The sequence below is a fragment of the Colobus angolensis genome, unplaced genomic scaffold, assembly GCF_000951035.1.
Source record: "Colobus angolensis palliatus isolate OR3802 unplaced genomic scaffold, Cang.pa_1.0 Scaffold85, whole genome shotgun sequence".
In the NCBI taxonomy this organism is placed as follows: domain Eukaryota; kingdom Metazoa; phylum Chordata; class Mammalia; order Primates; family Cercopithecidae; genus Colobus; species Colobus angolensis.
In genome coordinates this window covers 3,177,179-3,190,237 of record NW_012122376.1, presented here as the reverse complement: position 1 = coordinate 3,190,237, position 13,059 = coordinate 3,177,179, and the positions used below count along the sequence as shown (strand labels likewise).

At 45.5% G+C, this 13,059-nt stretch overlaps 1 protein-coding gene and 1 long non-coding RNA gene across 2 annotated transcripts in view; one reads left to right on the top strand and one right to left on the bottom strand.

The window, feature by feature from the left end:
• The first annotated feature begins 214 nt into the window (after positions 1 to 214).
• On the top strand, positions 215 to 4,172 carry LOC105503331. The gene is made up of 4 exons (XR_001000463.1): positions 215 to 316; positions 1,662 to 1,785; positions 2,046 to 2,145; positions 4,016 to 4,172. It is a non-coding gene; the product is annotated as an uncharacterized LOC105503331 (long non-coding RNA).
• Positions 2,315 to 13,059, bottom strand: part of TEX36 (testis expressed 36) — a 92,914-nt gene continuing 82,169 nt past the window's right edge. The window contains exon 4 of the mRNA XM_011930199.1: positions 2,315 to 2,663. Coding sequence (XP_011785589.1) covers positions 2,538 to 2,663 — 126 coding nt within the window. The 3' untranslated portion in view covers positions 2,315 to 2,537. The remainder of the gene's footprint in view (positions 2,664 to 13,059) is intronic.

Below are 13,059 nucleotides of genomic sequence, written 5' to 3'. Positions count from 1 at the left end.
GATCCAGGAAACTCTCCCCATCTCAGGCAATGGTTGGCAACCGTAATTCCATCTGCAACCTGCATTGTCCTGTGTCATAGCATATTCACAGGCTCTAGGGACTCGGTTGTGACATCTTCAAGGGGCCATTATTCCACCTTCCACACCTTCCTTCACCCAACCCTGGCTGTGCTGGCCCTGACCTGAGAGGAGTGGGCTTCCACTTCTGTGACTTGGTAAAGAAACCTCCACAGCCCAAGAATAGTAACATTTACCGGGTGCCGGGCTTGGGCCTTACGTGTTTTATGTAATTCAATCCTCGCAACAAACCTATGAGGTAAGTAAAATAATTCCCACCATTGTACAGGTGAGGAAACGGAGACATGGAAGGACTCCACAGCGAGACTAAATCCCCATAGCTAAGAATGGACAGTGTTGAGATTTAAGGCAGAATATGGCTTCCTACAGATTGATTCCGGTGGCCATTCATTGGGGAATGGATGTTTATTGCCCACCTTCTAGTGCCAGGCATAATGCCCAGCTGGGGACACAGAACAGGGAGCAGCACCAATATGGCCTCTGCTTCTCTGTAGGGAGGATTTCTCCTGCACAGAGAACTCGGCTCTAGAATTGGATAAGGGCGAGGGTGATGGTGGGCCAGAAGGGAGGAGCGGGGACAGCAAGTTTCTCCCACCCCGCAGTCTCCCCTCCTCCATTTTATTCTGTATGTAGCAGCCAGGGTTGTTCTTAAACCCAGACTTGACAATTCTCTGCTGAAAAACCTTTCATGTCGCTCCACTGCTCCCACCAAAAAGACCACACTCAGGCCAACCACAGTGGCTCCCACCTGAAATCCCACTGCTTTGGGAAGTGAAGGCTAGAGGATTGCTTGAGCTCAGAAGTTCAAGACCAATCTGGGTCCACAATGAGATCTCCATCTCAAAAATTTTCAAAAAATTAGCCAGGCATGGTGGTACATGCTTGTAGTCCTAACTATATGGGAGGATTGGTCAAGCCCGGAAGTTTGAGGCCGCAGTAAGCTCTGGTGGCACCACTGCATTCCAGCCTGGGCAACTGAGCAAGATCTTGTGTAAAAAAAAACATAAAAATAAGCAAAACAAAACAAAACCAAAAAACCCCCTTAAACCTAGCTTACAAGTCTTTGAACATGGGGCCTGCCCACCTCCCCAACCCCTTCTTTCATCTTTCAAGACTTGTCCACCCACACCCTATGCCCCAGCCATCCGGAAACCCCTTTCTTCCATGTCTTGCTTCTAGGCCTTTGAACACACTGTTTCCTCAACCAGGGCTGCCTTTCCTGCTTCCCCGACCTCTCACTGCCTTCGCCATCTCCTCCGCTACCTCCTACTCCCCATCAGGACTTGGTTCAGAGCCATTCCCACCTAACTCCTTCAATGGGCGGCAACCTGCTAGAGACTCCATTTCCCTATTGCACACTTGCCACTTCCTCATCTTTGTTCGTGACCAGACTGCAAGTTCCTTGAGGTCAGGGGCCAACCGTCTAATTCAGTGTTGTACTGCCAGTGCCTGACATAGTGCCTGGCTTATGATGCTCAGAATATTTTTGTGGGTGGATAGATGGATAAATGGATAGGTGAATGAATGGACAGACTGGTGCCTCAATTTTCCTGTCTTAACATATTAATCCACAGCTACATCAGAGCCAGCCCTGCACCCCAGCCTTCAATATGAGCAGCTCCTGCTCTCTGTAACTCCAGCCCCAGCCTGGACCTATCTCTCAGAGCTACAATGCTAAGAGACAGTCCCTGAGTCTTGGATGACCACGTGAGTACCTCCACATGGTAACTGTGGAGGAACATGGCACACCCGTCTTTCATGGAGCCGGGGCCTGCCTACCTCCTCCCTGGGCCAGCCGTCATACCATACCAGTGTCCCCAATTCCTGAATCCCTCTGGGTCCTTCCTGCTCCCCTGACTCTTGGATGGCTCTGCCTGAAGGACAGTCAGGACAATGCAAAGTTCAGTCATGCTCTCGCTGCATGGGATGGGCCCTGCATGTGTAAAGAGCTGTGTGTTTTTCTGTAGAGGACTCGCAGTGTCTACACCGGGCAGTTGCTGTTTGCACGACATTGAGCAAACGTCACTTCCATCAGGGGCAGAAAACCCTTTGGGATTTCTGATGAAGGTACACCTTTTGAGATGCTCTCAAACAACTCCAAAAGATGCTCTGTCAGGGGCAGAGTGGTCCTATCTGACTTTTGGAGTTTATACATTTACTCTGAGAGTGAAACAACAGGACAAACATCGTCTCACTGGCTTAAGAGAGCAAACAAAAAAGACCATTAGACAGATAATTCTTCCTGCCAGGGAGACAGCCCTATTAATACTTGCGACTACACAGGCAAGCAAAATAAGAGGATTTCTCCATAGCTGGGAATTTATTTTTCCAAGAATACCGAATAAATCCTGGTGGTTACTAACCAGTTAGGCTAAGACAAAAGGTCCTTTTCTTCCCAACTAATACACATTCTATTAGTCAGGACTGGGGAATGGGTGACAGAAACTTGCTCCCAAAGCTCACACTACAAGGAGGGGTACATTAGTTCTCAGGCCCGGACGAGGAAAAGACTGGGTCCTCACTGGCTCACAGAACTCTTGTCTGTTGCCTGGTTCTCCCTGTGGGACCGTTGCTGTCATTCTTTCCTGTGAGGAAGAGGGAGGAAGTATTACCATGAGTAGTTGTGTGCTTAAATCCTCGTAGTTCAGCAATCGGAGAGGACAGGGGGCCTTATTCTCCCTGCCCAAGCTTTAAAAACATCCCAGAGAAGGATTTAGTGAGGCTTAGCCTGAGCCCTAGGCCCATCCCTGAATTGGGGCAAGGGAATGGGATGTCATTACCGGCTCAGTTGGGTCATACATGTGTCTGTCCCTCCGACTGGAGGGATGGGGTACAATGAGGGGCTGCCCTCAGCAGAAGCACAGGGTTGAAACCAGGCAGGAAGGTTTCCAAAAGGTCTCAGGTGCTCTTCTGCATGTACAAAACAGTAAATATCAGGCTGGGTGCAGTGCCTCATGCCTGTAATCCCAGCACTTTGGGAGGTTGAGGCAGGAGGACTGCTTGAGCCCAGGAGTTGGAGACCAGTCTGGGAAACATGGTGAAACCCTGTCTCTACTGAAAATACAAAGAATTAGCCAGGCACGGTGGTGCACGCCTGTAATCCCAGCTGCTCAGAAGGCTTGAGGTGGGAGCATCACTTTAGCCTGGGAGGCAGAGGTTGTATTGAGCTGAGATCGCACCAGTGCACTCCAGCCTGGGGTACAGAGTGAGACTCTGTCTCAAAAAAAGAACAGACCAAAAAAAAAATGAATATAAGTATTCATTATTTTAAATCATAAAAAATAATTTAAAATGTGGAGTGAAAACATCACCCCTAATCCTGTCATCTCCAAACAACTGTAATTAACACGATCGAGTATTTCCTCCGAGTCTTTTTTCTCCAGGCACATGTACATGTTTAATATAGTCCTGCCATATTGTATAGACAATTTTGCATCCTGCTCTTTTTACTTAAAATGATAACAGAAGGATTTTCTCATGTTATTTCCTTTGACTCTGTTCCCTGCACAATCCACTTCCTTTCCTACTCAGATCTTTGGCAGAAAAAGTTTGTAGACTGCACAAATAACTGGAAGGAGTACCGACTTTTTTTGGTTTCCGGGGGAACGTGAGCAAAGAGAAGAGCAAGAAAGATTAAAAAGGGCAGGTCTTGGTGACCCTCACGGGGTTGCTGAAATAAACAAATGTCATATTCTATGTGAGCATGCCTTGAAATGGCTATATTTATCAGCATTATAGTCATTAATCACTAAATTTATTTTTCCCTGTTTTTTTTTTTAAATAACTGAGTCCACTGGACAGCCTTGAACACCAGTAGAGGGTGGTGCTCTCCTGCCATAGCCCACTGCAGAGAAAGGAGTAATTTCTCAGAGAATCTATGGATTTACTGTGGGTTGTGGGTGATAACAGGGTTTTCTAAAAGCACTTTCTGCTTCAGGTGAGGAGAGGATGCTGTCCTGAGAGCTGCTGATAATATGTGGATCCAAACCCACAGGCTTGAGCTGCTTAATTGAAATTCACATCAAAATGGAATTCTGGCTTAGCTCAACTTGACTACTATGGATGATGAAAATAAATCCCTGGGTCACACAAGGATAGTGATTGAGTAGAGCTTGTTTGCTGGCACAGGAATGACATTTCAACTGGAATTAAATTGTCGTCAGTTAACAGAACTGAATTTTCTGTCATTCTTTGACTTGAATTTTCTTTTTTCCCAAGATAACATGGACAGGACCCAGGTATTTCCAGTGACTCAGAAAAGAGTACGTTTGGCTATGGGCTTACCCAGCTTTAAGCGGGCTCTGCTCTCCCTGAAGAACAGAGCCAAGGGAAGGTGGGGTACCTTGTCATCCCTCCTCCTCTCATTTTCCATCCTGTCTGTCCAGTCCATAAACATTCTGTGGCTCTACTTCTGGAATCTCCTCTGCTACACCCATGGCCAGACCACCCCATCTCGTGCCTAGACTACTGTGGTCCCTTCAGCCATTATCCCCACAGGTGTGAGAGCAACCTGTCAAAAACCAAACCCACCTGTGTCAATCCCCTGCTCACATGGCTTCTTGTTGCCCTGAGACCAAAACCCTCATTTGCAGCCCTGCTGATGGACTCCTTTTCTGACCCACCTCTACCTTTCCCCACATGCTGTGAACTGGTCACCCATGCCTCCTTCCTAGTTCCTGAACCCCCCAAACTTGTTCCTGCCTCAGGGCCTTGGCACATGCTCATGCCTCTATCTGCCTCCTCCTCCAACTCATTACACAAAGGACTCCTGATTATTCAGATATCGACTCAAAAATGCCTTCCTTTGTGAGGCTTCCCTGAATAGCTTCTGCTTTACTTCATTTCTGGCACACTCATTCTTGGAAAGAAGTTTGCCATAGTAGTCCGTTCTCGCACTGCTATAAATAACTGCCTGAGACTGGGTAATTTATAAAGAAAAGAGGTTTGACTCACAGTTTCTCATGGCTGGGGAGGCCTCAGGAAACTTACAATCATGGTGGAAGAGGAAGCAAACACGTCCTTCTTCACAAGACAGCAGGAAGGAAAAGTGCAGTGGGAAGGGGGGCAAAGCCCCTTATAAAACCATCAGGTCTCATGAGAATTCACTCACTATCATGAGAACAGCATGGGGGAACTTGGTCTAATCACCTCCCACGAAGCCCCTCACCCAACACGTGGGGATTACAATTTGGATCACAATTCAAGATGAGATTTCCGGTGGGGACACAGCCAAATCATGTCACTTGCTTTCTCATCCCTGCATGCCCATCTTCTCACTCTGATATGGTTTGGATTTGTGTCCCTGCCCAAATTTCATGTTGAATTGTAATTCCCATTGTTCGAGGAGGAGCATGGAGGGAGGTGATTGGATCATGGGGGTAGGTTTCCTCCTTGCTATTCTCATGATAGTGAGTGAATTCTCCTAAGACCTGGTTGTTTAAACGTGTGTGGCACCTTCCCTTTTGTTCTCTTCCTCCTTCTCTGGCCATGTAAGACATGCCTGCTTCCCCTTCACCTTCCACCATGATTGTAAGTTTCCTGAGGCCTCCCCAGCCATGCTTCCTGTACAGCCTGTGGAACTGTGAGGGAATTAAACCTCCTTTTTTTATAAATTACCCAGTCTCAGGTAGTACTTTAGCACAATGTGAGAATGGACTAATACCGTCTCCCCAATATGAAGTAAGCTTCTTGAAAACAAGAATGTTGTTAGATCTTAGTCAACATGATTTAGAAAGTACCTGTTGGGTACTTAATAAGTATTAGTTGAATAAAAGAAGGAACGAACATCCAATTCTGAAAAGGCATGGTCTGTATTATTAGACATAGAGGAGGATATTTTGGAGTATCAGCTTCTCTCCAACCAATGGCTGCTTGGTTTTTACCACTAGTTTCTTGCACATTGGACTTGTCTTTAAGCCATGAAAGGATCTCTTTAACATTCATTAAGGTCAGGCAAGTGAAAGTCTTATTTCTAGTACAGTAAAGCAAAAGCTTGGATCTAACTAAAATGTCAAGTGCCGTAAGGTGTGAAAAATATTTAAAAACTCTCCATTTGCTCTTTTGTGGTAGTACCCTTTGTCAAAATCTTTTCTCCAATTTTATTCATGCCTGATAAATGGAAGAGGAGAGTTTTCCCAGAATACCATAAAATACACCCAGCTAGACAGGGCTAGAGATTTAAGTGGCTTCCTGCCTGTTCCAGTGCCTGGAGGGGTAAAGCAGAGGAAAGAAACCTTTGAGCTTGAAGACAGCTGGAGGGAAGAAAAGAGAAAACATAAACTTAGAGCCCAGAAGCTTCTGAGAGGGAAGGGATCAGACCCCAAACCCTTGTCACCAAGGGCCCACTCACATTACTGAAGCCCGCTAGGTGGGCTGGCTGGTCCTGGTCAAAGTCCAATGACCAGAAAGGGTGCAAGCTTCTACTGGCCTCAGCCTCCCACTTCCAGTTACAGGCCCCATTCCTCTGACCGGGGTGGAGAAACGACCCATCCTGGCCCATTCATAATTTTCCATCACCCTGACTACCATGATTGACCTAGGGATGGTCACATGACCCAACCAAGTCCATCAGAGTCCTTCCCTGGGACTTCCCTGCCTGGAGCTGGAAGTGAAGAGTCCTCTGTAATCTCTAAGGGCCTCAGCCCAGAGTGGCCTGAGATGGAGCATGCTGAAGAAAGTCCACTTGCTGTCAGAGAGAGCACATCCTCCTCAGTAACTCCCCACTCCGGCACATCCTCCTGGGTATTCTCAATTTCCTGCCCCACTTTTCCCCCACGTCCTTACAAGGACTTTCTGGAAACACCTTTTAAGTAAACTACCTGCACTTACCTACTTGTCTCGGAGTCAGCTTTTGGGGAATCTAAACTAATCAGGAACAGCCTGTCTGTGGAACATCCCTAAAGCCAGTTCCGTCTCCGCCTTTTCCCCGCTAAGGTTGTGTGATTGAATTAAATCCTGTCATTCTCAAACAAAGAATCGTGAAGCAGAGAAGGTGGGTAAGCCACTCAACCCTGGGATTTTGAGAGAAGTAGTCATGGGGGAATGTAGGGTGGTGGTCTCTCAACCTTACCTGAGCTCACACCTCCCAACCCATGGAAATGATTGAGGCCCAGGCGCCATGAACTGGGCATATCCCTGTAGAGGGTAGGTAACCGTCTGTCCTCCCACCCAAAGGAGCCTGCGGCTGAGCAGAGTTTGTCTTCAGCCACAGAGGCAGCAGTGAGAGGAGGAGGCTGAGTTCCACTCAGAGAAGGCCACAGTGATGCATGGTCTTCGGGGGTCAGCAGGTGCTCTCACCAGACCTCAGGGGTGGGGTGGTTTTCCCGACGCAGTCAGCTGGAGGAAGCGAACCTGAGTGCCTTCCCACGGCAAGACCAAGGGAGTGAGGAAGCCAAGGGACGTGCTCAGAGAGATGGCCAGCAGCATCCCGCAGGGGTGAGGTGGAGTGGTGCCCTCAGGGAGGGCTGGCAGCCTGTATCCTAACTGCTGCATCATCCCTAAGAAAAACCATGACTTTCACCTCAGTGATGTCTAGCTGTAAAGCACTTTCACTCCCATAATTTAACTGTACCTTCTTAACCTCAAATTCTAGAGCGCAAATTTTCTGCACATTTCACAGAGGAGGAAGTTCAGGCTCTGGAAGGTGAGGTGACTGCCAGCTCCACAGGGCCTGGTTCATCCCTAAAAAGAGACAACAACTTCCCCAGTCTCAAGAGCATGGTCATGTCTTTCAAATGCACACACCTAACTTTAAGTTTGACTCTTCCATTCTGCTGCATGCGTGCTTACAGATCCAAAATGGTGGCTAAGTGCACTGGATTTTATCATTTATTTGAGTGAACTTGACTGCTTAATTAGCTGCTTAAAAGTTTTGTTTAGAGAGTGATTCAGCGGCATACACCTATAGGCAGCAATTCGTCATTTGTTCATTCAGACAATCAATAAATAAACCTCAGGAATTTACATGGATTAAGAGCCCAAAGTCTTCTTGAAGTGGTATTTTTCAGTGCTTATTTCACTTTGGGTTGCTAGGAGATAAATTGGTTTTTTAAAAAAAGCAATTTGCATAAAGACCAGGAAAGCATTTTAATAATGTCAATATATAGCCAAATGGACTAAAGTGCTAAAGTGACAATTTTTCACTAGATAATTAAGCCTCCAAATTTAAATGTTATAAAAGAAATATAGTCGTATTCCATGGAGATCTATTCCACTTAGGTAGCTAATTATTTCTCAAGAACAACACTGAGTCATGTTAGACATCTTCTTGCTAATCTAATAATATTAAGCAACTGGGAGATGGTCCTATTCTACCACACAATCAGGAATGGAAAACTGGTAGGATTTTAATTGCAGAATTGTGGGAAATTTATTCTTCTAATCACTAGCACAAATCTGACAATCTGTCCAGCAGCCAGGAACTAAATTGAAGTTTACTTTCCCTGATACATATGTTGCAAATTTCACTAATTTGAACGGGTGGAGAGGAAGAGTGTCTTAGTTCAGTTGTGCTGCCATAACAAAATCCCCGAGACTGGGTAACTTAAAAACAGCAGAAATTTATTTCTCACAGTTCTGGAGGCTGGAAGTCCAAGATTAAGGTGCCCGCAGGTTCAGTGTCTGGTAAGGGCATGGTCTGTGTTTTCAAGATGGTGCCTCTTGCTGTGTCCTCCTCCAGAGGGAATGAACGCTGTGTTTTTGCACAGCAGAAAGGGTAGAAGAACAAAAAGTTCTTTTGTTTTGAATGCTGCATGGATCCTCTTTTGTAAGGCATTAATCTCATTCATGAGAGCAGAGTCTTCAGGACTTAATCACCTCCTAAAGGCAGAACTTCTTAGTACTATCATACTGGCAATTGAATTTCAGCTTGTGAATTGTAGAGGACACATTCAGACTCTAGCAAAGAGCCCATCTATTTTGGTTAAAAATATCAGCTGTAGGACTTATGTAATACTTTTAAAATGTTTTCCTTCAAGTCCAAATAGAATCTTGAGTCTGGCACAAAATAATTATATAAGTGTTAGCCATTATTATTGCCTCAATATAGATACATAGCCTGGAAGAAGCTTTAAAAAATTCTTTGAAACAGTATGGTAGATCATTTGCAAAGAGTCTGATCATTCTTCCCATCCTTGTACTCCAACCTTTTCATCCCGTGACTTTACCGCTTCTCCCATCCAGAGAGGCAGAAAAGATGTCTCTCCCCACCCATCCCCCAAATCTGGCAGACCTGTGACTTGCTTTGAACAACAGGTTGTGGAGAGAGTGACACTGTGGGAGCTTAGAGCCCAGGCCTCCAAGATCTCAAAGCTTCCACTCCTGTCCTCTTGGAACTCCTGTCAGTATGCAAAAAAAGTCCCAGCTGGCACTGTGGACATGAAAGACCACCTCGAGGGAGAGGCATGCCTGCCATGTTAGTGAGTCTGTCTTGGACCCAACAGCCCCAGGAAAGCTACCAGACTAGGGGCCACTGAAAGACTCCAGGCAAGACCAGCAGAAGCACTGCCCAGCAGAGCCCAGCCCAAGCTGCTGACACACAAAACTGTCCACAAATAAAATGGATGTTGTTTGAATTCACTAAGTTTTGGGGTGGCCTGTAATGCAGCAACAGATTGCTGATACAAATGGGTTTTTAATAAATGTAGATAATTCAGAAATAAGAGTATAAAAATAATCCTCATAATCCTACCCCTAATTTTAACAGCCATTAATATGTTGGTATTTTTCTTCCAAAATTTTTCTTTATGTTTTTTACAAGGGTGAAAACATTGATCTGAAATGCGTCTCCTACCTCCAGTTCATCTGTTGAAGACCTTACCCCCAAGGTGACTGTATTTGGAGATAGAACCTTTAGGGAGCTAATTAAGGTTAAATGACATCATAAGTGTGGGGCCCTAATCCAATGGGAGTAGTGTACTTGTAAGAAGAGGCAGAGACACCAGAGATTTCTCTCTCTCTCTCCTCCTCAAATATGCAGAGGAAAGCCTCTGTAAGAATGCAGCAGGAAGATAGCTGTCTACAAGCCAAGGGGAGAGACCTCACCAGAAACCAACTATGACTTCCAATGGGCAGAAATGTGAGAAAATACATTTCTGTCACGTAGTTCATCCATCCTGTAGTATTTTGTCACGGCAGCCTGAGAGGACTAATACACATACTAACATTTTGAACATCTGCTGTTTCATGGACCCAATGCAAATGTTTCTTCATGTCATAGATAGTCTTCAACATCATTTTAAACAATATCTCAGATGAATGTCTCAACATGGGTCCATTAGAAAATACAGCTTTAGGCAATGATTAACCTGCTGATACTTTATTTGGGAGGTGCAAGCTCTGGAAAGAAACCTTGAGAAGAAACGGAAGAAAAACACCAGGAAAAACATAAGTGCTGTGTGATGAGTCACTGTGTTGACTGAGATCTCCTGACAAACTGCACAAAGACATAGCAGGTCAGTCATCCCCTGGCTTAAGGTGTGTCCCCAGAGGGGCTGCGAGGAGGAACTACACCATAGACCAGTTCCCAGAGGGAGAAAGCAGGGAGGTTGTACCTGCCCAATTCCCTCCCGCCTCCCACTTCCAGCAGGTCAAAAGTCACCCCCAGAGGGAGAGTCTTGGGCTTAGAAGGCAATACCCCAAAGTATGGCACATTGGTGCGCTGAGGACTTTGAACCGAAGAAGCCTGGGGAGGCCTCACGAACAAGGTCTCTTCAACCTTCTCCCCTTTCTCCCTCAAGGCCTGTCATAGAAAACAAAAATCCTCTCCCCCAAGGTGGATCACAGAAACTAGAACTCCTCTACCCCAAAGCTAGCCATAAAGTGTGGGAAGGTCACTCTGATCCCTCTTTCCCCCTGAAAGCCCTCATGGGACAGGTGTCCCGCCCTATGTGTAGAAGGGAAGGAACGTCTTACAGAGGCAGAGAAAAGAATCCGAACAAACGGCTTTCTGGGTTCCCCCACACAACTCATCCAGTTTCTTACCCCTTTTGTGTACAGTCATGTTTCTCCACAACTATCCAACTACCCACTTCTTTCATCAGACTTCGTATCAAAATCCATAGTTCTTCCCAGGCTTTTGGGACTTCGTTTCCTTGTGAAGGCTCCCATGTCATACAAAACTTTCATTTAATGATTTGGATTCGTTTCTGCTGCTAAGCTGTCTTTGTCGGTTTTACATTCAGACCCAGCATGGAACCCTAGGAGGGTTTGGAAACTTCGCTCCCCTACAGGAGCTAACTGTCCCATATGACTGAGTTGTGTGGTCCAGCCCTTTGGGTTCGCACAGAAGACCTGACTTGTGGTATTTTATCTAAGTTCAGTAAGAGAGGGCAACTGTGTGCATGTGGGACACAGAGCTCAAATGACAGTGAGACAGAGGCCGTCTGCGGTATCTGACAAAGCACACAAGTTTGTGTCCAATACACATGTAGATAGCATAATTTAGTCAGTCAATTGTTTCAGTCCTATTATTGTACACTTAGTTGATTTCCAATGTATTATCTTTATAAATAAGGTTGGGATAGACGTTTTTATAAGTTAATCCTTATTCTCCTCTATGCTATTTCTTTAGCATAAGTGCCTAGAAGTAAAATCATTGGGTCAAAGGTAATGAATAACCCGGATGGATACTATTATATATCTTGTAGTTTTCAGGTCTTGTATATTTCTTGTTAAATTTATACCTTAGTATTTTATTTTATCTTTTTGACTCTTGTGAATAAGATCTTATTCCATTAATATATTCCTTAATGGGTTAGTGTGTATAGTAGTCTATCAAAAAGATTTGCCAGGGTGGCACATGCCTATACTTCCAGCAGTGTGAGAGGTTGAGGTGGGCAGATCGCTTGAGCCTGGGAGTTCAAGACCAGCCTGGACAACATTGTGAAACCCTGTCTCTACTAAAAATGAAAAAAAAAATAATAATAATAATTAGGCATGCGTGGTGTCCCACACTTGTAGTCCCAGCTACTCAGGAGAATTAGGTGGGAGGATTGCTTGAGTCCAGGAGACAGAGGTTGCACCACTACACTCCAGTCTGGGTACCAAAGTGAGACCCTGTCTAAAAAAAAAAAAAAAAAAAAAAAGGTGCCAGGTGATATGGTTTGGATTTGTGTCGCCACCCAAATCTCATGTTGAATTGTAATCCCAAGGGTTGGAGGTGGGGCCTGGTGGGAGGTGATTGGAAAGGTGGTTTCTAATGGTCTAGCAGGATCCCCCTAGAGCCGTTTGGTGATATAGTCCTCCTAAGATCCGCTTGTTTAAAAGTGTGTAGTGTCTCCCTCCTCTCTCTATTCTCCTGTGCCTGCCATATAGACGTGTCTACTTCCTCGTCGCCTTCCACCACGATTATAAGTTTCCTGAGGCCTCCCCAGAAGCAAAAGCCTGAACAGCTCACAGAACTGTGAGTCAATTAAACCTCTTTTCTTTATAGATTACCCAGTTTCAGGTATTTCTTTATAGCAGTTCAAGAACAAATACACTGGGTGTGGTGGTGTGCTCCTGTCATCCCAGCTACTCGGAGGCTCAGGCAGGTGGGTGGCTTAAGTCCAGTAGTTTGGGACCAGCCTGGGCAACTTACTGAGACCCCATTTGGGAAAAAAAGGGTTTTATATTTTGTATTATCATGTTTTAATTTAATTTTTAAAGGTTATTAGATTTACATGGTTCAAACTTCTAAAGTTTAAAAAAGTTATAGAGTAAAAAGCCTCCCACCAATATTCTCACCTCTGGAAACAATCAATGCTATCAGTTTCTTACCTTAGCGACACTTTAGACAGGCCGGCCCAGTGGCTCACGCCTGTAATCCCAACACTTTGGAGGCTGGGGCAGGCAGAGCACCTGAAGTCAGGAGTTCGAGACAAGCCTGGCCAATGTGGTGAAATCCCATCTCTACTAGAAATACAAAAATTAGCCAGGCATGCTGGCATTCCCCTGTAATCCCAGCTACTTGGGAGGCTGAGGCAGGAGAATTGCTTGAACCGG